The sequence below is a fragment of the Terrapene carolina genome, unplaced genomic scaffold (genome assembly GCF_002925995.2).
Source record: "Terrapene carolina triunguis isolate 2854851 unplaced genomic scaffold, T_m_triunguis-2.0 Scaffold35022, whole genome shotgun sequence".
NCBI classification, from domain to species: Eukaryota; Metazoa; Chordata; order Testudines; family Emydidae; genus Terrapene; species Terrapene triunguis.
In genome coordinates this window covers 9,542,391-9,563,591 of record NW_020699373.1, presented here as the reverse complement: position 1 = coordinate 9,563,591, position 21,201 = coordinate 9,542,391, and the positions used below count along the sequence as shown (strand labels likewise).

The window sequence follows — 21,201 nt, the reverse complement described above, 5'->3', positions numbered from 1 at the left end:
GTTACATGAAGCAAGCCTATTCGTTGGGTACGAGGTATAAATCTTTCATTAAAGTAGTTTTTTTACATAGTTACATGAAGGAGGTTTGGGGAGATTATGAAGACGTTCATGAAATTATTTTTCTTGAATGTAAGAAGTTATTGATTTTTTTATCATTTACATGTTATCACTAGCCTTTTAGATTTGAATGAACTTGTCAAAGGCACTATTTAAAGAGGCACACATACAAAATTTGACAATATAACAATGGATCATAGCAAACTTTAGACAAAAAGATATAGCATGTTTCTCTAACTGAAAATACTAATGCCTATGGACATTTAAAGAAAACTGCATTTCTCAGTAGTGACAGTATAAAACTGATCAGTAATTAGCTGCCATAATATTTCTATGGGAAAAGGATAACACAGTTTTGATGCTAGATCATCAGAAATTAGCGGCTAACATTTGCAAGCATATAATAAATGCATCTGCTGTTTTCACTTTTACTTGTCCCAATGGATAGTGCACCGGACTGTGGCTCAGGAGACCTAGCCCTGCCACTGGCAGGATGGACCTTGGGCAAGTCATGTTACTTCTTCATACCCCAATTTCCCCATCTGTAAAAAGGAGATGATGATATTTACCGCCTTTGTAAAGTGCTTGGACATCCGTGGGTAAAAAGAGCTGTGTGAGTGCCAGGTAATATATTATTGTCCTAAATACCCAGGCAGATTAATCATGCCGTAACAGAAAGTCAGTAATGGAAAGGGAAGCAAACTATTGATATACCAATAGCAAAATAATGACTTCCTGAATTGTCGTCCTCCCGAGTTCACACAATCTTATAAAAGTTTCTAGAGGACATTTTTTTTAAATGGATGTTTAGTGAACATTAGAGTACAATTCTAAGGCCTTACTTATATTCAAACCGTAGACTGGGAAACTTGGCCATTAAGGCTTCATATGACTCTCTCAACTGATTGACATCACGAGACAGCTCTCTCCGTTTTGCTAAAAGAGTTTCTTCTTTTTTGTCTAAAAGAGCCAAACAAACATATCACTGAACTTTTTAGTCACAATCTTTGTAGATTTATATATGAAGCAGTTTAGAAGCAGGTACACAGCATGTAGCCCAGTCCATAATGAGAAGTCCTTCCTTCTTCCAAGATTCTTACAGCTATAATTTAAGCAAAATATTCGCACCCAAATATTCCAAACCGACATAAATCAGAAACTTGGAATCTTGCAAGCTTCAGTGAGATTTATAGAAAAACAATAATTGGTGCTTTTAGCTAGATAAATGCACTTTTTGCAGTGAGGGGACACACAAAAAATTCCAAGACACTTTACCTTGTTTAGGACAACATTTTCCAACGTAGGTGCCTAAAGTAAGGCACTTAAACTGGTTAGATTCTCAGAAATGGCAAACACTGGCATTTGCTATTGACTTTGGGCTGGATTTTCATTTACGCTAGAGCCTCTTTACACTCTGGCTCTGCATTTGCACTGTAAAGGGGCCTCAAATTGGATGTGAGTTACACTTATGTTGACAGAGTGGTGTGAAGGTGCCTTAATGAAAATGAAAGTCATTGCCCTTTACTGGGAAAAGGCTGGGGAAAAAACTTTTAATCTGGTGTCTCAATTTAAATACCCAGAGTTTGTAAATCTTGGCCTATAAATTTAAACTAGTATCCTTTTACCTTCAACAGGCAATCCTACAGCCCCAACCTGCAGCTCTGGGATCTATGAACTCTTACCTGCTGCAAGTAAGAAAACTGCATATTTTCCCATCTAATTCTATTGTGCTACCTCCACTATACTAGTAACCATTAATTAAAATGGCAGAAATATTAATTTCTTCAGAGTTCTCTTCCTATATTTCCAGGCTCTTTCTTCACACCAGGTTCTTCTAGATCGTCCTATACTTCCCACCCACCAATCCCAAAATTGCTATTCTACCAGTAAGTCAGTACAACAAACCTTCATAGTTTAGCTTTTTCATTTCATTTTCTAGTTTTTCTTTCAGCTTTTTGACAGCTTCAAATGCTTCTTGATCTTTCTTGTAGCCACCATCCATCTTTTTTACTTCCGCTTGTTTTGTCTTTAATTCTTGTTGAGCATGTTTCAACTTCATTTGAGCCTATTGTGAAATACAGGACAAACACAGAGCCTGGAGGTTTTCAAACAGTACATTGTATAGATTTAGAATTTCTACATTATCAGGGTGCTTGGGTTATTATTCAGGATCCTTACCACTTACAGTAGTGTCAAATAGCATCCTTGGCATTTAAAAACATAGTGCAATGGTAGATGGGGGGAGAGAGTTTGGAAATAAAAATAGGATATTGTGCATCTCTCTGTTATTTTAGGTCATATATTAAAAGGCAGGATGGGGGAAGGTTTCAGAGAGGGTAATGAATAGGGTTAATAAATGAATGAAAAGGAGCAGGCCCCCTTTAGGGTTTTTCAAAACCACATTTCTTCAGATGAGTCATGGAACACATTCCTCAATAAGGACTATGCATATGTTAAGTTTGAAGTTTTAATTTAAAACGGTGCATTAGAGCACAATAACGCATATGAAAGTTTGACAGAAGAGAGACACATTCTTACTTCATCCACAAAAGTGAATAATTTAATCAATTAAAACAAACAAACAAAAAAAAAACCACACAACCAAAACTAAAGACACCATTGAGAACAACCAATTCTGTGTTTACCATACATGAGAACCTTCAGTTTCAAAAGATAAACTTTTGGAACACGTTATTAATGAGTCTGGGACAAAGGGTTTAGTATGAATGTACCAAATGACTATTACTAAGGCTACGTCTTCATTAGAAATGCTGCAGCAGTGCCACTGTAGCACTTCGGTGTAGACACTCATTACAGCGACACGAAGGGTTCTCCCATCGGTGTAGTTAATCCATCTCCCTGAGAGGTAGCACATAAATCAACAGAAGAATTCTTCCTTCCCCCTTGCGCTGTCTACACCGAGGGGTGGAGTGGGGTGGGGTGGTTAGGCCAGCTTAACTACATCACTTAGGGATGTGAATTTTTCACACCCCCGAGAGACATAACTGCGTTAACCTAACTTTTTAGCCGAGATCTGGCATAAATTAGAACAAATACCAATATACCTTGACACAGATCTGCATGATTTAAAATTAAGATTAATCTTTTCATGACTACCAGGGCCAAAATCAGGACTTTCAGAGTTTTCCCCCCATCATTAAAAACACTGAATGACAAAGAGAACAAGTATCCATCTACTGAGCAAGACCAATCAATGAATTTTTATAAGTCTGGTTTTCATATATACAGTGGAATTTAGGGCTTTAATATAGCTTGAACTGGTTAAATTTAATTTCAAACAATTAATGTAAACATAAAAAATAAGTTATTACAGGAAATTGAAGTTAAAATTAAAAACACTGAGTACCATGACTTTTTCTTTTTTAAATCTAATATTATAATTTTTGTATTTTTTCTCATGTCAATGCCGTAGCTTTTCCCAATTTATGTTATCACAAACAGCTAGCCTTAATAATACAATATGCTATCATGCATTGCCTGTTACAGAACATCCCTGTAAAGCATTTTTTGATAACCAAATGGAATATTGCTGAGCAAGCTTTTCAAGACAAAGTTAATAAAAACATCAATGCTTGTTTGGGACATGGTTAGCTTCTATTCTTACCTGCTTAGCCTCCGTTTCTGCTTTACTAATGTCATTCTTGCACGTCATCATCTGTCCAGCAAGAGTTGCTTCTTCACCATCTTCATTGCTGGACAGACCAGCAGACACAGCATTAAAATGTTGCTGTGCAGCAGCCAGAACATTTGTATCTTTATCACTTGCCTCCTGCAGAGCATTTAGCCCATCTTTTATCTTCTTTACTTCCTTCTCCTTTGCCACTACAGCCTTAGAATCCTTTAGCAAAACAAATCAGATCAATCAGATCCATTTGAGAGAATAACATCAACTTGAAATCTAAACAGTATTGAAAAATAAGTTGCAAATAGTTTAAGGTACTATGTTCCCAAGCCCCCTTGCCATTATTTGTGATTGTACAATCACATTTATATTTTTTTAAATGTTTTCTTGCCTGTATTGTTGCATGAAAGAGCCACACAAACAGGGCAAACACAAAGTGTTGCACAAAATACACTGGAAAAATAAATTACTGTAACTGATACAGATTAGAGGGGAAAAGTTTTTTTTAAGTATTATTGGTAACAGTAACAGGTAAAAAGATATGACAAATGTGAACCTTGACAGTCTCATTTAATCTTCAGAGCATTGATATTCTTATAGAGCAACATATTTTAAAGTTATTGTGATCCTCCCTGAACTTCATAAAAAAATAAAATATTAGCTGAGGGGGCCTATTCTGTTCATGCACACACCTAATTCCTAATGGGAATATATTCTTTATATCAGGCTACACACGAACACCAAGCTTAAAACAAAGTCTGTCTCTCAGGTGACACTGAAAGGGGAAATCAAAGCTTTATTAAAGGGAAAATTTAGACTACTTTACATAATACATGATATTGTAAAAAGGGAATGCCACTTATTCTTTATCTCTACAGAATACAGACCCTGGACTTCAGAAAAGCAGACTGACTCCCTCAGGGAATTGACGGGCAGAATCCCCTGGGAGGCTAATATGAGGGGGAAAGGAGCCCAGGAGAGCTGACTGTATTTTAAAGAAGCCTTATTGAGAGCACAGAAACAAACCACCCCGATGTGCAGAAAGAATAGCAAATATGGGAGGCAACCAGCTTGGCTTAACTAAGAAATATTCAGTGAGCTTAAACACAAAAAGGAAGCTTACAAGAAGTGGAAACTTGGACAGATGACTAGGGAGGAGTATAAAAATATTGCTCGAGCATGCAGAGTTGTAATCAGGAAGGCCAAAGCACAATTGGAGTTGCAGCTAGCAAGGGATGTGAAGGGTAACAAGAAGGGTTTCTACAGGTCTGTTAGCAACAAGAAGAAGGTCAGGGAAAGTGTGGGACCCTTACTGAATGGGGGAGGTAACCTAGTGACGGATGATGTGGAAAAAGCTGAAGTACTCAATGCTTTTTTGCCTCGGTCTTCACAGACAAGGTCAGCTTCCAGCCTGCTGCACTGGGCAGCACAGTATAGGGAGGAGGTTAGCAGCCCTCAGTGGTGAAAGAACAGGTTAAGGACTATTTAGAAAAGCTGGACATACACAAATCCATGGGGCTGGATGTAATGCATCTGAGGGTGCTGAGAGATTTGGCTGATGTGATTGCAGAGCCATTGGCCATTATCTTTGAAAACTCGTGGCAATCAGGGGCGGTCCCGGACAATTGGAAAAAGGCAAATATAGTGCCCATCTTTAAAAAAGGGAACAAGGAGAATCCGGGGAACTACAGACCAGTCAGCCTCACCTCAGTCCCCAGAAAAATCATGGAGCAGGTGCTCAAAGAATCCATTTTGAAGCACTTGGAGGAGAGAGGAAGGTGATCAGGAACAGTCAACATGGATTCACCAAGGGCAAGTCATGCCTGACCAACCTGATTGCCTTCTATGATGAGATAACTGGCTCTGTAGATATGGGGAAAGCAGTGGACGTGATATACCTTGACTTTAGCAAAGCTGTTGATACGGTCTCCCACAGTATTCTTGCCAACAAGTTCAAGAAGTATGGATTGGATGAATGGACTATAAGGTGTATAGAAAGCTGGCTAGATCATCGGGCTCAACTGGTAGTGATCAACGGCTCGATGTCTAGGTGGCAGCCGGTATCAAGCAGAGTGCCCCAGGGGTTGGTCCTGGGGCCGGTTTTGTTCAACATCTTCATTAGTAATCTGGATGATGGGATGGATTGCACCCTCAGCAAATTCGCAGATGATACTAAGATGGAGGGAGAGGTAGATATGCTGGAGAGTAGGGATAGGGTCCAGAGTGACCTAGACTAATTGGAGGACTGGACAAAAAGAAATCTGATGAGGTTCAACAAGGACAAGTGCAGAGTACTGCACTTAGGATGGAAGAATCCCATGCACTGCTACAGGCTGGGGACCGACTGGCTAAGCGGCAGTTCTGCAGAAAAGGACCTGGGGATTACAGTGGATGAGAAGCTGGATATGAGTCAGCAGTGTGCCCTTGTTGCCAAGAAGGCTAACGGCATATTGGGCTGCATTAGTAGGCGCATTGCCAGCAGATCAAGGGAAGTGATTATTCCCCTCTACTCGGCACTGGTGAGGCCACATCTGGAGTATGGCATCATTTTGGGCCCCCCGCTACAGAAAGGATGTGGACAAATTGGAGAGAATCCAGCGGAGGGCAACAAAAATGATCAGGGGACTGGGGCACATGACTTACAAGGAGAGGCTGAGAGAACTGGGCTTGTTTAGTCTGCAGAGGAGTGAGGTGGGATTTGATAGCAGCCTTCAGCTACCTGAAGGGGGGTTCCAAAAAAGGATGGAGCTCGGCTGTTCTCAGGGGTGGCAGATGACAGAACAAGGCGCAATAGTCTCAAGTTGCAGTGGGGGAGGTTTAGGTTGGATATTAGGAAAAACTATTTCACTAGGAGGGTGGTGAAGCATTGGAATGGGTTACCTGGGAAGGTGGTGGAATCTCCATCCTTAGAGGTTTTTAAGGCCCAGCTTGACAAAGCCCTGGCTGGGATGATTTAGTTGGGGTTGGTCCTGCTTTGAGCAGGGGGTTGGACTAGATGACCTCCTGAGGCCTTTTCCAACCCTAATCTTCTATGATTAGAAACTTGTGGTGCCCTTGCATGTTTATGCCATAAATTTGTCCCAACGCTCTTATCCCTCTTGGACATACATTACAGAAAAGTAATAAATAAATCACAACATACAGCTATTATATATTACTGAAGATGTTTGTAGTGCACCAGTTTAAATATTTTCCTGAAATTTTAAAAACAAGGGCCTTACTGTTTACCTCCTCCATGCTTTTTACTAATTCTTTACATTTCTTCTCTTCACTTTTTAAGTTTTGCTTCTTGAGATCAAGAGCACTTTGTGCTTTTGTATCAACTCTCTGAGTTTCTGCAAGAACATCTTCCAGTGAACGTAGTATGCCACCAACTTCCTATAACCAAGACAAAAAAAAAAAAGTAACTCATACTAAAAGAAACCTGTTTAATAATCATAAGATATTGTACATTCTATCCAGCTGCATTGGGGGGGAAAAAAAAAATTAAAAGCAAATATCCTTACCACTGTCACTTAAAAATTCTTTTAGTTTTAATCATCATAATTACAAATAGGGGCCTACCGAATTCACAGCCCGTTTTGGTTAATTTCATGGTCACGGGATTTTAAAAATCGTAAATTTCATGATTTCAGATATTTAAATCTGAAATTTCATGATGATGGAACTTTAGGGGTCCTGACCCAAAAGGGAGTTGCGTGTGTGTGTGTGTATTTTGCAGTATTGCCACTCTTACTTCTGCACGGCTGCTGGCAGCGGTGCTGCCTCCAGAGCTGGTTTCCCAGCCAACAGACACCACTCTCCACCCGCCCAACTCTGAAGGCAGCAGCACAGAAGTAAGGGTGGCAATATTGCAACCCCCTCCCTCCCCACACACAATAATCTTGCGACCTCCCCCACAACCTGCTTTTGGATTGGGACCCCCAGTTTGAGAAACGCTGGTCTCCCCTGTGAAATCTGTATAGTATAGGGTAAAAGTACACAAAAGACCAGATTTCATGGTCCATGACATGTTTTTCCACGGCTGTGAATTTGGTAGGGCCCTAATTATAAATCAAGTTTATTTTTCACTATTTATGCTGTTCACTTGATGCAAATCTCCATGCAACGAACACACAGAGCAAATAGCTTCATTTAAAAAAAAATCAGTTTCAAGAAAGCTTGACTTCCAGGTTCCGATTGGATAGCAGGGTGCTGCTATATTTGGGTTTAAATAATATAGGGCAACGTTTGAAAAGGCTACGTTTAAGAATCATTTCATTGGCACTGGAAAATAGGGTAGAAACATTTCTATTATCTTGCGTGAATGCTTATTTTTATAAAACCTGAATTTTGAACCCAATTTGACTTGCTGAAGTGTCTTAACCACAATATAAAGTACACAAATATAACATTTTTGTCATTTTACATTAAAGAAAGTGGATGGGAGGCATCAGAGAATGAATTGTTTTCCAATGGATCTAGAAGGATTTTCATTCATTTATTCTGAACTGTGGCATTTATTTCTCTTCTAGTAAATATGTTGCCTTTCAGGCATCTTCTCTCTGACTGGACATCTCCCCCTCTTTCAAAGATACAAGAATGTTCATTCTCAAAATGACAGGGTTTTCTGAGTTTTAGAACATCTGAATGTGAATCCTCCACACCAAGCAAAGATCTACTTCCACAAATATTATTTATTCACATGAGTTGAGCTACTCGCATGCATAAATATTCAAAGAATCAGGGCCTAAGTATGCTAAACTATGTTCCTATTTCCACTGGCATGGAAGATAGAAATTGTGAGAATATGACTGCACTTGGCTTAGTTCTTCTACAGTTATAATACCATTGAGATAACTGCATAATCTGGTGTTATGTGAACTATAAAATATCAGTTAGTGTTTATATCATAATAAAGGATCATGCTTATTTGTTATTAAATGGATGCCACCAAATAGAAATCTACTCAATCTCAAAAAGATGCTCAAGAACTACAAAATCCCTCTGCCAACGTTTGTGGTGTATAGTCTTATTTTCTTTTTCTTAATGCTATTTTGTCCCTAAACTGTGTGAAAGACTCACACAAACAAGTGGGGACACAAGCCAACTAAACACAAATAACTATCAAATGAAAAAAGTAAAAATAAAAAGCCTGAAAAGACAGTATTTCTAATCTTTTGTTTATCTTAGGTATTACTTGTAATGATAGGAGGTAAAATATTTCAGATGGAAGTATAATTATTAAATCAACAGGGTGTCTTTCACATAATGGCTAAGAATTACAGTATGTAGTGTATAAACATAAGCATATCAAATCCAAAGGAAATCGTTCTATCCTAAGTTCCCTCTAAGCTACGCAGCTGCCTATTTAGCCAGCACAGGGGCTCAAGGCTGCAGCGGGGAAAGGCGCCCCTCCCTGCTGGCCCCAGCACGGTCCTGCTGTAGCGGGGAGAGGCACCCCTCATACGGCCCCGAGCTGCTGCGGTGAGAGAGGGCTGAGGGGAGTCCTCCTCTCCCCACCGCAGCCCTGGGGCAGCCTGCACCCCAACCCTCTGCCCCAGCCCTGAGCCCCCTCCCGCACCCCGAACCGCTCATCTTTGGCCCCAACCCAGAGCCCGCACCCCCCCACACCCCAACCCTCTGCCCCCTCCCACACCCCGAACCCTTCGGCCCCACACCCACCACATTAATTTTGTTATGTGCACCAATATGAAGGTGATGTGTCACACATCACCTCCATATTGGTGCACATAACAAAATTCATTCTGCACATGAATGTAAAAAATTAGAGGGAACGCTGGTTAACTTCTCTCTATATTTTAATTCAGAGAAATGAAGTTATTCCTTTCCGATTTAATCCCTTGTGTTAATATATACATCGACATAAACATATTTGTGTTCTCACTTACCTGATCTCTCTTCTTTTCCATCTCTGCTATTTCTTTGTTAAGTTCCTTCACCTTTTTCTCATTCTCAGCCATTGTTTCCTGAAGTTTCGCTATGTTAGCCTGCATTTCCTTTAACTCATCGGCAGAACGTACCTTCGTCTCTTCAGCCAAAACAAATTGATACGCAACATAGAGACGGCTTAAGTGTTCTATCTCTCGCATTACCTTCTGGTACTCTAAATAGGATGATCGTTCCTGAAAGAAAGGGCCACCAATAAAAATAAGCCAGCATTAAAAAAATTTTGTAATACGCCCATAGTATTTCTAAAAAGTTCTGTATAATTTTATGATCAATATTTGTAGCTATACAAGCCAAGACAAGTAATTAAATCTCATGCTTCAAAAGATATATGCCAATTCCCCTAGAGGGATGAGAAAGCAAGGAAGGATTCTCCTTTCCTACATACAATAGTACCCAACTGGCTATATGCATTACACTTTTGCCTTCCTCTGAAGCATCAAATGCATTATACATACACATGCCTGCTTAGCAAAATGTTAGCAAATGATGCTAATACAACAGCCTGTACTGTGCAAACAACACTTGGATATCCTTTCATGAACCAAGTTAAAACTTCATCTTGCTATTGTCTTCTAGGGTTTTTTTCCCCCTATAATATCTTGCAGGTCCTGAATGTCCAACGTTACCATAATAATTAGACATCTGAAAATAAAATCTCTCTATAAACCATGATTTCCACATTAAAAAAATATTCAGACTAGAAATGCGTGTAGATATTTTAGAGTCTAGAAGAGCATTTTGTTTTAAAAAAATGAATCGTTGAAGAGATTATCCGAGTTAGTCAGGCTATTTTCCGATATTTTAAAAATTGCCCCCCCAGTGTAATTTCACCCAGTATAACATTAAGTCTGTTTAAAAGCCAAAGATGTTGTTCCGGTCTAAAGTTCAGTACCTCTTTCAGTTTCTGTAAGGTTGGAGTGATTTCTTCCTCTAAAATCTGAAACACAAAAACAGAATATATTTTCAGATTCTTAAATCTGAAAACTCTCCCAAATCCTACTACTCTGACCACATGCACATAGCCTTAGGCAGAGAAAGCAAGCTTTCCACAAACCATAAATATACAACAAATGGGGGCGGGGGAAAGAGAAGGGACCATGGCAGTGCAAATGGGTCAAGTACATCCTCTTCTATTGTGGCAGATAAGATTTTGTTCTTTCTAAGGCTACACAACAGGCAATTGAGTCATTCAAGTCAGCTTACAACTGCTAGCATTGATGTTATTCAATTTATGTAAAGCATTAAAAAGCCACACAATTGCAAACAATAGTACCGTTTGAATTTCTTTCAGTTTTGCCTCTTTTTTCTCTATAGTTTTCTGGGCAGCTATTTTCTTGCACTCATACATCCTTGTACCAGCTGCTTCTTCAATCATAGCTAAAATCTGGAAAAAAAACAAAAAAACAAAAAAAAACCCCCAAGCTTATGAAATAGCTTCAAAATCACCAGTGTTAAACAAAAAAATTTCTCTACCCACCTTTCTTCAAAATACTGTTCCAACAGTCCTGAGCAAACAGTCAACTCAAAATTTTACACGTATAAAGGATATCAAGAAAAAAGAGAAGGAAAGGAAACGTCAACTGTGTTCTCACCTCTGGAGGTTTCATGTTTAGAACTTTGGTAATTCGTCCCTGGAAATAAAGGCAAAAATGATTATGGCCTTTAAACTCAAAGTGCACTACACTGTCATATGCAGTGCAATATTTTTATATATTAAATTCTCAATCAAAAGTTTATCAGGTAGTATAATAATTTTTTAAAGATAAATTTATTTTCTGTCTAAAAGAATAAACCTGGTTTGACTTCAGTTATCTAATTCTTGAAAGTTCAGATTCAAATCTGAAACAGCTTGTGTCACATTACATTCAGCTGGTAAGTACGATGTGCTATACTTTATAACTTTGCTTATGCTGCGGCCTGCTATACGTAGTTACACTGATCAGGGACATTGTTTTCACTCCCTGTTTGGAATCTCTTACTGACTGACTGATTTTTATTAAATTCTTAGTCACAGTTTGGCTTTTGAGAGATTTAATTGATGTCAGTCAATATGTGGAAGCCTCTGTGGTAATAGAAACAACGTGTAGAGCTAATGCAAAACAAAATTCCCAAATCCAGAAACAAAGGAAGTAAGTTTTTAGGAACATGTATATAATACCTGCATAATAAGAAAGTGAGGGTTGTTGACATTGAGTCCAACGGAACAGAAGAGATCCTGCACTCTTGTGTTGTTTGCATTCACACCATTGATTAGATACTTATTTCTACCACCAATGACGACCTTGAGAAAAAGAAAAATGGGATACTCAAAATGAACTAAAAAACGGCTTTACTGTTTGAGAATACAAACTAACGGAATTCTTAGATGTAGGAATCTGAGCAAACAACAAATGGAAAATAGTTTCAATGTGTCCTGAGGAAATTAACAAAATTACAGAATATACATATCAAACAAACCCTCTCATCAGTTTGAAGTACCATTTTTAAAATCCTCTACCCCAACTGCAAAAATGTGAGCTAAACCATCACGGCAAGTACCTTTGGCAATTTCTTGGCAGTCAGGAACAAGGGAAAGTCTCTCAGTTCAGTGTCAGACCAGAAAAAAAATACCACCACCACAACTAGCAAACTTGTTGTCAGTTTCATCAGAAAGGTTATGGTTAAGGCTATGTTTTACTCACAGGTATTTTTAGTAAAAGTCATGGACAGGTCACAGGCAGTAAACAAAATTCATGGCCAGTGACCTGTTCATGACTTGCACTATGCCCTTAATTAAATCTTGGGAGTGCCGCGGCTTGGGGGGCCGGTCCAGGGAGTGACACTGGTGCTCGGCGCGGGGGGCAGGAAGAGAGGAGGTTGGCGGGGCTGGCATGCTCCCTACCTGGCTTCTTGGAAGCGATGACATATCCCTCCCTAAGTTCCTAGCTCCGCACACTGCCAGCTCCACAGCTCCCATTGGCTGGGAACCACAGCCAATGGGAGCTGCGAGGGCAGTGCCTGTGAGCTGCGAGAGCAGTGCGCGAAGGTAGGAGCTGAGGGACATGTTGTCGCTTCCGGGGAGCCCCCCCAAGGTAAGCACCGACCAGAGCCCTCACCCCCTTCTATACCCCAACCCCCAGCCATGAGACGCCCACTCAAACTCCTCCTGCTGCTGCTAGGGGGTGGGAGGAAGGCGGTGGCCTGAGTTTGCCCAAGCAGCGGCCGGTGCGACTGGCCCAGGGGCTGCCTGAGCAGCCCCGGAGCAAGCCACACCGACCGTTGCAGAAATCACGGCATCTGTGACTTCCATGACAAACTCGCAGCCTTAGGGCTGGTCTATACTTAGCCGCTAGTTCGGCGGCTGGGGATCGAACTTCCGGGCTCGATTTATCGCGTCTGGTCTGGACGCGATAAATCGAACCAGGAAGTGCTCGCCGTCGACTGCGGTACTCCATCTCAACGAGAGGAGTACCGCGGAGTCGACGGGGGAGCCTGCCTGCCGCGTGTGGACCGCGTCTGAACCGCGGTAAGTTCGAAGTAAGGTATGTCGACTTCAGCTACGTTATTCACGTAGCTGAAGTTGCGTACCTTACTTCGACTTGGGGGGTTAGTGTAGACCAGGCCTTAGTTATGGTTAATATGGGTCATGGAAACCAATTACTTCTAGAGGTAGTCCCTTTGTGTCAAGTCAAAGCACACTCTGAGACAGTGTAGGAAAGCTTGCAGTGCTCCTGTCTGTACCATATCTGTTCTGTGAATAAATGAATTCAGTATCCCAAGTGGACAACCTAGCATTTTTCAATATTAAGGTCACTAAAAAATTAGAAAGGGAAAGGAGAAAGGCAGAAAAGGGAAGCACATCATTTTCTGTAGAGGACAATACAGCTGGCTCCAGGAATGTTGTCTCATGACTAGGTGCGTTTCCATTTAAGGGAGTAGAGTCATTGTTTATGGTATATGGAATACTACAAAATTTGTAGTGTGAAAAGGCAACTAGTTGTTATATCCTTATTTAGTTGCTTAGCTCAAATCTTACATAGTTTGTTATTGAGTTCACTCTGGAAACATTGCTTTAATAGCACAAGTTCAATGAGAGAATATTTAAAAAAGAAGAATTGGTGCACAATTAAGTAAAAGAAACCAAGTGTTCTTTAAAACCTTACCTGAAGGAATCTTGATTATGCAAAATAACTTGAGGCGTAAGGGTAGAGAGCATTAAAAAAAAACCTACAACATTGAATTCTATATCATCTAGTTGAAAAATAACAATCTGCCTTTTATCTTAGTATAGTCATTTTCCACTGAGAACGGTGGAAATACGTAAATCTTTGTGGACAAACACAGATGTTGAACACTCACCTGCCTGGTGACTGTGATCTCATCATGAGCCTCAAATCCCAACGGACTCTGTTTCTTGTCAGAATTATCAAAGGTGATTGATACAGTCGCTTTAATAATTCCAGCCTGACCATTTTTGTAAACCAAATCTTGCAAATTGGATGCTCGCACCTGAAAATGTGGAAGAGGAATACATTTGTTAACAGAAAGCCATTGCATTGCTTCACACTGTGCACTATTAATTGCTAGAATTTGAGGAAAAATGTATGAAATATTTGAAAAATAGGAATACTGTACATTTAGATACTCTAGCAGCTCACAGGTATAAAAGAGCATGGAGAAAACGTGCAAGATGGTTGCACGGTAAACTAACACACAGTAAGTCAGCTAAGCATTTTTTTTTTAAACCAGATACACGAGAAAAATTAAATGCTTAGATTTAGAAACCAGATGACAAGATCAATTAATACATAAGTGCCTTTAGGTAAAGTGTTTGATTTCATGATACAGTATGTGTGTGATTGTAAAGATAGCATAATAGGATTTACTTGCAATTTTGCTGGATTTCCCTAGAATTCCAGAGCAGCATTGTTTAAAGACTGGGATCCAAATTTGCTTCAAAATACACACTTTTCATATAAGTAGCAGTATAGGCCAGTGTCTTTTAAATAAAAATCATTTCAACAAAACCTGCTTTCTGTTTTTCTGATGAGTCAGCTAATAGTGTTCTCAGACCACCTCCAGGTATGCCAAAGTTTATTATAGAGAAATAAGTTTGTGTTATATTCTGTGATTGTACTTTTACCTACCAAAAGTCTGCAGTTCCAACCTACTACTTCTTAACTTGGCATTTTTTCCCCCTGTGGTTCTGGGCTGCATAATTTGTATCAATGTATGATTATTACTTCTATACAAAGCTTACATAATAATAATATAAAATATAATAGAATAATTAATATATAGAGATATACCTATCTCATAGAACTGGAAAGGACCCTGAAAGGTCATCGAGTCCAGCCCCCTGCCTTCACTAGCAGGACCAAAAACTGATTTTGCCCCAGATCCCCTTGAGGGGGCTAAGTGGCCCCCTCAAGGATTGAACTCACAACCCTGGGTTTAGCAGGCCAATGCTCAAACCACTTAGCTATCCCCCCCTATATATTTATAGTCTTCTACAAAGTGTTTGAAAAGAATTCCCTAGTAATTGTAATAGGCCTCTGTAAAAGAGTATTGACACTGTAGATATGATTGTAAGTCAATTTTGAGAATAAGAGTCAGTGGGGATTACAAATTCATATTTAATTATCAATAAAAATAATTTTTATTGGACAATTTGAACCTAGCCAGAAAGTGGCATAGAAAATGCCAGTCTGTCTCATTTTGGTTACAAAGTAACACCAATCTCCACAACATTTTGTGACGATTAATCTCAGGTTTGTTGCACAAGGATGCTATTCAACACAAAGAGGAGTTTCTCATTGATTCTTCCTAACTGCAGTATTTCTCCTTCCTTTTTACCTGAGATAGGTTGGAGATGCCCAACAGAAAACAAATAGAGTCCAGGATGTTGGACTTGCCACTGCCATTTAATCCGGTGATAGCATTGAACAGTGGGTCGAAGCCGTTGACCTCTGTCCTCTGGGCATAGGACTTGAATCCTTCAAGAATGATTGACTTGATATGCATCTTTTCTGTCTCTCTGGAGGACCTGGCCAAACCCCTCTCCAAGGGGTATGAAGAAAGATCTCAGATTTATAGTCCTGTGTGTTTTAAAACAACAAAAGCAGACTTACTAAAATGAGAGGGCACTCCTAATATAAACCAAAGTATGAAACAAATGGAAAAGAATATAATACTACTCTAGCATGGACAATGGTATTTGGACCCACATGCAGGAATGTGATAAGATTTTTTTGCCACAACAGTACAACCTCAGTTATCTGAATCTCAGTTATCCAAAGGAGGGATAATTGAGTCCTGCAGCAAATATTACTCAAATTTAAGATTTCCTTGATTACATGAATTTATTCAATATGACTCAGGATATTCAAATAGAAGTTGTACTGTGGTACAAAACAGGTTTCTCATCAAGAAAAAAAATTACAAGACTAGTAGGGGGCAAAAAGACAAGACTAAAGTCTTTTAGGAGAAAAGAGAGAGGAAGACATTTAAAAGGGCAGTGCTGATGGAGTACCTTGTGGACTGTTATCTGTATCCAGAGTTGAATGTGACTTTATGTTAGTCTTAAAATTATGTTAAAATAGTTGAGAACTTCATAGCGAAAATATATGTAGCTAAAAACCCAGACTGTTCTGTATTTCAAATTGTTAAACTATAAAAAAAAAAAAATCCCAATACTGTCTGCTGTTTTTACAAATGTTACTTTCAGATTATCCCAAACTGAGATTAGAGAGTAATGTCTCCTTATTCTGTACACCTGGCAGCACTTTGTTTATAGCCAGTTTTACTGTGTGACTTTGTAAATCTGACAGCTCCTGGCACAGTCGCTGTCACCCAGAAAAAGGAAAAGACAAACAGAAGAACAGGGGCTTGCAAAGGCAGTGACTGGGGGCAGGCACAGGCCTGGGGCTGTTGTAACTCAGTGACTAGGTTTAAACTGACCAATTTTGCACCCTCCCCCTCCTCCATGGGGTGAGTGTGTGTGTTGAGAGGGCTTGTGCCCACAGGGCAGGCATGCAGGGCCCTTCGCTCCCTCACTGGTATCAACCCAGACCCCCCCAGCCACCCGCACTATTGAACAAGGCCCTTCTGGGGACACTGAGGGAAGGAGCCAAGTATCAGGGGGTAGCTGTGTTAGTCTGTATCCACAAAAACAACAAGGAGTCCGGTGGCACCTTAAAAACGAGCAGATTTATTTGGGCATAGGCTTTCGTGGGTAAAAAACCTCACTTCTTCAGATGCATGGAGTGAAAGTTACAGATGCAGGCATTATATAATGAGACACGAAGACCATTTCAGATTTGGGGACAATGTATAACTTCAAGTCAGTGGCACTGCTATGGGTACCTGCATGGACCCACAGTATGCCAACATACTTTTATGGCTGCCTTAGAACAACGCTTCCTCACCTCTCGTCCCCTAGCGCCCCTCCTCTACTTGCACTACATTGATGACATCATCATATGGACCCACGGAAAGGAGGCCCTTGAAGATTTCCTCCTGGATTTCAACGATTTTCCACCCCATCATCAACCTCAGCTTGGACCAGTCCACACAAGAGATCCACTTCCTGGACACTACAGTGCAAATAAGCGATGGTCACATAACCACCACCCTATACCAGAAAACTACTGACCGCTATACTTACCTACATGCCTCCAGCTTCCATCCAGGACACATCACATGATCCATTGTCTACAGCCAAGCCCTAAGATACAACCACATTTGCTCCAATCCCTCAGACAGAGACAAACAACTACAAGATCTTTATCAAGCATTCTTAAAACTACAATACCCACCTGGGGAAGTGAGGAAACAGATTGACAGAGCGAGACAGGTACCCAGAAATCACCTACTACAGAACAGGCCCAACAAGGAAAATAACAGAACATCACTGGCCATCACGTACAGCCTCCAACTAAAACCTCTCCAGCGCATTATCCACGATCTACAACCTATCCTGGAAAATGATCCCTCACTCTCACAGACCTTGGGAGACAGGCCAGTCCTCCCTTACAGACAGCCCCCCAACCTGAAGCAAATACTCACCAGCAACTACACACCACACCACAGAAACACCAACCCAGGAACCAATCCCTGTAGCAAACCTCGTTGCCTACTCTGTCCCCATATCTACTCTAGCGACACCATCAGAGGACCCAACCACATCAGCCACACCATCAGGGGCTCGTTCACCTGCACGTCTACTAATGTGATATATGCCATCATGTGCCAGCAATGCCCCTCTGCCATGTACATTGGCCAAACCAGACAGTCCCTACGTAAAAGGATAAATGGACACAAATCAGACATCGGGAATGGTAACATACAAAAGCCAGTAGATGAACACTTCAACCTCCCTGGACACTCAATAACAGATTTAAAAGTAACTATACTTGAACAAAAAAACTACAGAAACAGACTTCAAAGAGAAACAGCAGAACTAAAATTCATTTGCAAATTCAACACCATTAATCTGGGCTTGAATAGGGACTGGGAGTGGCTGGCTCATTACAGAAGCAGCTTTGCCTCTCCTGGAATTGACACCTCCTCATCTATTATTGGGAGTGGACCACATCCACCCTGATTGAACTGGCCCTGTCAACACTGGTTCTCCACTTGCGAGGTAACTCCCTGCTCTCCATGTGTCAGTATATAATGCCTGCATCTGTAACTTTCACTCCATGCAGCTGAAGAAGTGAGGTTTTTACCCACGAAAGCTTATGCCCAAATAAATCTGTTAGTCTTTAAGGTGCCACCAGACTCCTTGTTGTTTTTGAGGGAAGGAGCCTCCCCCCAACAGCCCAAAGGAGAAGCCCCTCACTGGAGGGGGGATCTTCAGACATCAGACCCCCCCCCCCCGACCCACCGCCCCCAACCAAGGTACCAGGGAGGGGTGCCTAGTCCTTAAGCCCACCCCCCCGTGGTGCACCCGCTGAGCCCTCCCCCGGAGAGAGACCGGGACGGGACCGGCCACGACCCGCCCCCTGGCCAAGGGTGGTGGGGCTGGGCTGCGCCCCTGCCCGGCCGCCCCCGCCGCCTCTCACCTGCCGAGCCCTGGGAGGGGAGGGGCGGGGAGGGGTGGTCTAGCGCGGGGGCAGACGGTTAGCCGCGGGTTCTAGAATCCCACCGCCCGGCCGCTCCCGGCGGCGCCCTTCCGCTTACTTGAATTTTGGCGCGCAAGGACCGACGGGAGCGCTGCGGCTGCCTGATTGAGCTTTGCTCGCGTGAGCTCATCTAACCCACGCGCGGCGCGGCGCTCCCGGGGGACTAGCGGGGCGCGAAGGAGACTGCACCCCAGAACCCCACGGCGCTGTTTTAAACGGAGAACGTATTGATTCCGGCGTCTGCCGTGGCCAGACCCGGTCAAGAGAGGACCCCCCCCCCGCAACCTGATAGGTGGAGATGGAGAGTGGGGGCTTCTTCAGCGCGCGTCGCCTGGCTGCTGCTGCGAGTGCGCATTGATGGGGGGCGGCGGTGTATAACAGCGCGAGCCTTTACTCCCTATTTCGTGGGGGGCGGGGTCATAGAGGGGAGCGCGGGTCTGCAGCAGGGCGAGTCCCTGCTCCGGGGGGAGGGGGGGCAGTAGAATAGAGCCAAGAAAGGGGCTTGTGCGCGCGCCTGCAGCGTGCGCGTTCCCGCTCCTGCGGGACAGCTGTGCACGAGCCCCTGTTCCTAGGGGAGCAGTCGGGGGGGGGGGTGCACGCGGTGTGCGGGGCCCTGTTCCTAGGGGGGGGGGGGGGGGGGGGGGGCCGCGGTGTGCGAGTCCCTGTTCCTAGGGGAGCAGTAGGAGTCAGGGGGAGGTTGTGCACGTGGTGTGCGGAGTCCCTGTTCCTAGGGGAGCAGTGGGGGGGGGGGTGGGCAGGGGGGGTGCGAGCCCCTCTTCCTAGGGGAGCAGTAGGAGGGGAGGGGCTGTGCAGACGTGCGGTGTGCAAGTCCCCGTTTCTGGGAGGAGTGGAGGGCCAGTGCATTGGGGGAGAATGTCTCCATCACTTGGATCAGTCCGGGATTATTCTCCTCCACCCTCTAGTTCCCAGGCATGTAGGTGCTCCATAGTGTTCCAGGGGAATAGCAGGATCCTAGAATCAAAAATGTAGGGCTGGAAGAGGCCTTGAGATCATCAGGTCCAGCCCCCTGCACTGAGGCAGAACTAGGGGCTTGTCTACACTTACATTTTATAGCACTCTAACTTGCTGGCTCGGGTGTGAAAAATCACCCCCGAGCGCAAGTCCGAGCGCTTTAAAGTGCTAGTGTAGACAGGCTCCCAGCGCTGGGAGCCAATCCCCTCGTGAAGGTGGATTATCAGGAGCGCCTGGAGAGCTCCCTCCCAGCACTCACACGTGACCACACTCGCACTTCAAAGCGCTGCTGTGGGAGTGTTCTTGCAGCAGCGCTTTGAAGTTTCCAGTGTAGACATACCCTTAGGGCATGGCTACACTTGCAGATGTAGAGCGCTGTGAGTTAAACCTGCCTTCGGAGAGCGCAGTAGGGAAAGCGCTGCAGTCTGTCCACACTGACAGCTGCTTTCGCACTGGCGTGGCCACATTTGCAGCACTTGCAGTGGCATTGGGAGCGGTGCATTATGGGCAGCTATCCCAGCATGCAAGTGACTGCATCGTGCTTTTCAAATGGAGGGGTGAGGTGGAGTGTGACAAGGAGTGTGTTGTGTGTATGTGGGGGGGAGAAAGTGTCAGCATGCTGTCTTGTAAGTTCAGACAGCAGCAGCCCCTCCCCCTCTCTCACACACAGCTTTCCACACTAATGGTTGCTTTGTCTCAGAGCAGATAAGCAGACGGCTGTCAGAAACGGAGCTTTCAAAGGGCATATCTGCATTCCTACAGTGATTCAAAACAATGACAACAGTGGCCACCTGACTTAAGGGGATTATGGGACGTTTCCGGAGGCTGATCAGAGCGCAGTAATGCAACACCTCGTCCACCCAGGCGTGGTAGCCAAGGCGCAGCAAACATTATTCCTCTCGCCGTGGTGGAGTATCAGGAGCGCTCTAGCTGTGGAGTCAGAGCGCTCTGTGTGCCTGGCCAGTGCGGACGGGGAGTGAGCTAGTGCGCCCGGGGCTGCTTTAATGTGTTGTAACTCGCAAGTGTAGCCAAGCCATAAGTAAACCTAGATTGTCCCTGACCATGGTTTTTCCAAACTGTTTTTTAACACTTCCAGGGATGGGGATTCCACAATCTCTCTTGGAAGTGTGTTCTGAAGCTTAACTTTTTCTTAATATCTAATCTAAATCTCCCTTGTAGAGTAAGTAATAGTGGTCCAGCTATATTCACGTCTTGGACCAGATCCTCTGTTCCACTTAGGACTAAATCAAGAATTGCCTCTCCTCTTGTGGGTTCCAGGACTAGCTGCTCCAAGGAGGAGTCATTTAAGGTGTCAAGAAACTTTATCTGTGCATCCCAGCCTGAGGTGACATGTACCCAGTCAATGTGGGGATAATTGAAATCCCCTATTATTATTGAGTTTATTTTAATAGTCTCTCTAATCTCCTTTAGCATTTCACAGTCACTATCACCATCCTGGTCAGGCAATTGGTA

At 42.8% G+C, this 21,201-nt stretch overlaps 1 protein-coding gene across 1 annotated transcript in view; it reads right to left on the bottom strand.

Moving 5' to 3' along the window:
- Positions 1-19,076, bottom strand: part of LOC113405317 (structural maintenance of chromosomes protein 2) — a 32,600-nt gene extending 13,524 nt beyond the window's left edge. The window contains exons 1-12 of the mRNA XM_026646400.2: positions 19,042-19,076; positions 15,488-15,729; positions 13,991-14,140; positions 11,811-11,933; positions 11,245-11,283; positions 10,926-11,036; positions 10,545-10,589; positions 9,592-9,825; positions 6,929-7,078; positions 3,683-3,916; positions 1,963-2,122; positions 900-1,017 (exon numbers count right to left, since the gene is read on the bottom strand). Of these exons, the coding sequence (XP_026502185.1) occupies positions 900-1,017; positions 1,963-2,122; positions 3,683-3,916; positions 6,929-7,078; positions 9,592-9,825; positions 10,545-10,589; positions 10,926-11,036; positions 11,245-11,283; positions 11,811-11,933; positions 13,991-14,140; positions 15,488-15,655 (1,532 nt within the window). The 5' untranslated portion in view covers positions 15,656-15,729; positions 19,042-19,076. The remainder of the gene's footprint in view (positions 1-899; positions 1,018-1,962; positions 2,123-3,682; positions 3,917-6,928; positions 7,079-9,591; positions 9,826-10,544; positions 10,590-10,925; positions 11,037-11,244; positions 11,284-11,810; positions 11,934-13,990; positions 14,141-15,487; positions 15,730-19,041) is intronic.
- Between the last annotated feature and the right edge of the window lie 2,125 nt (positions 19,077-21,201).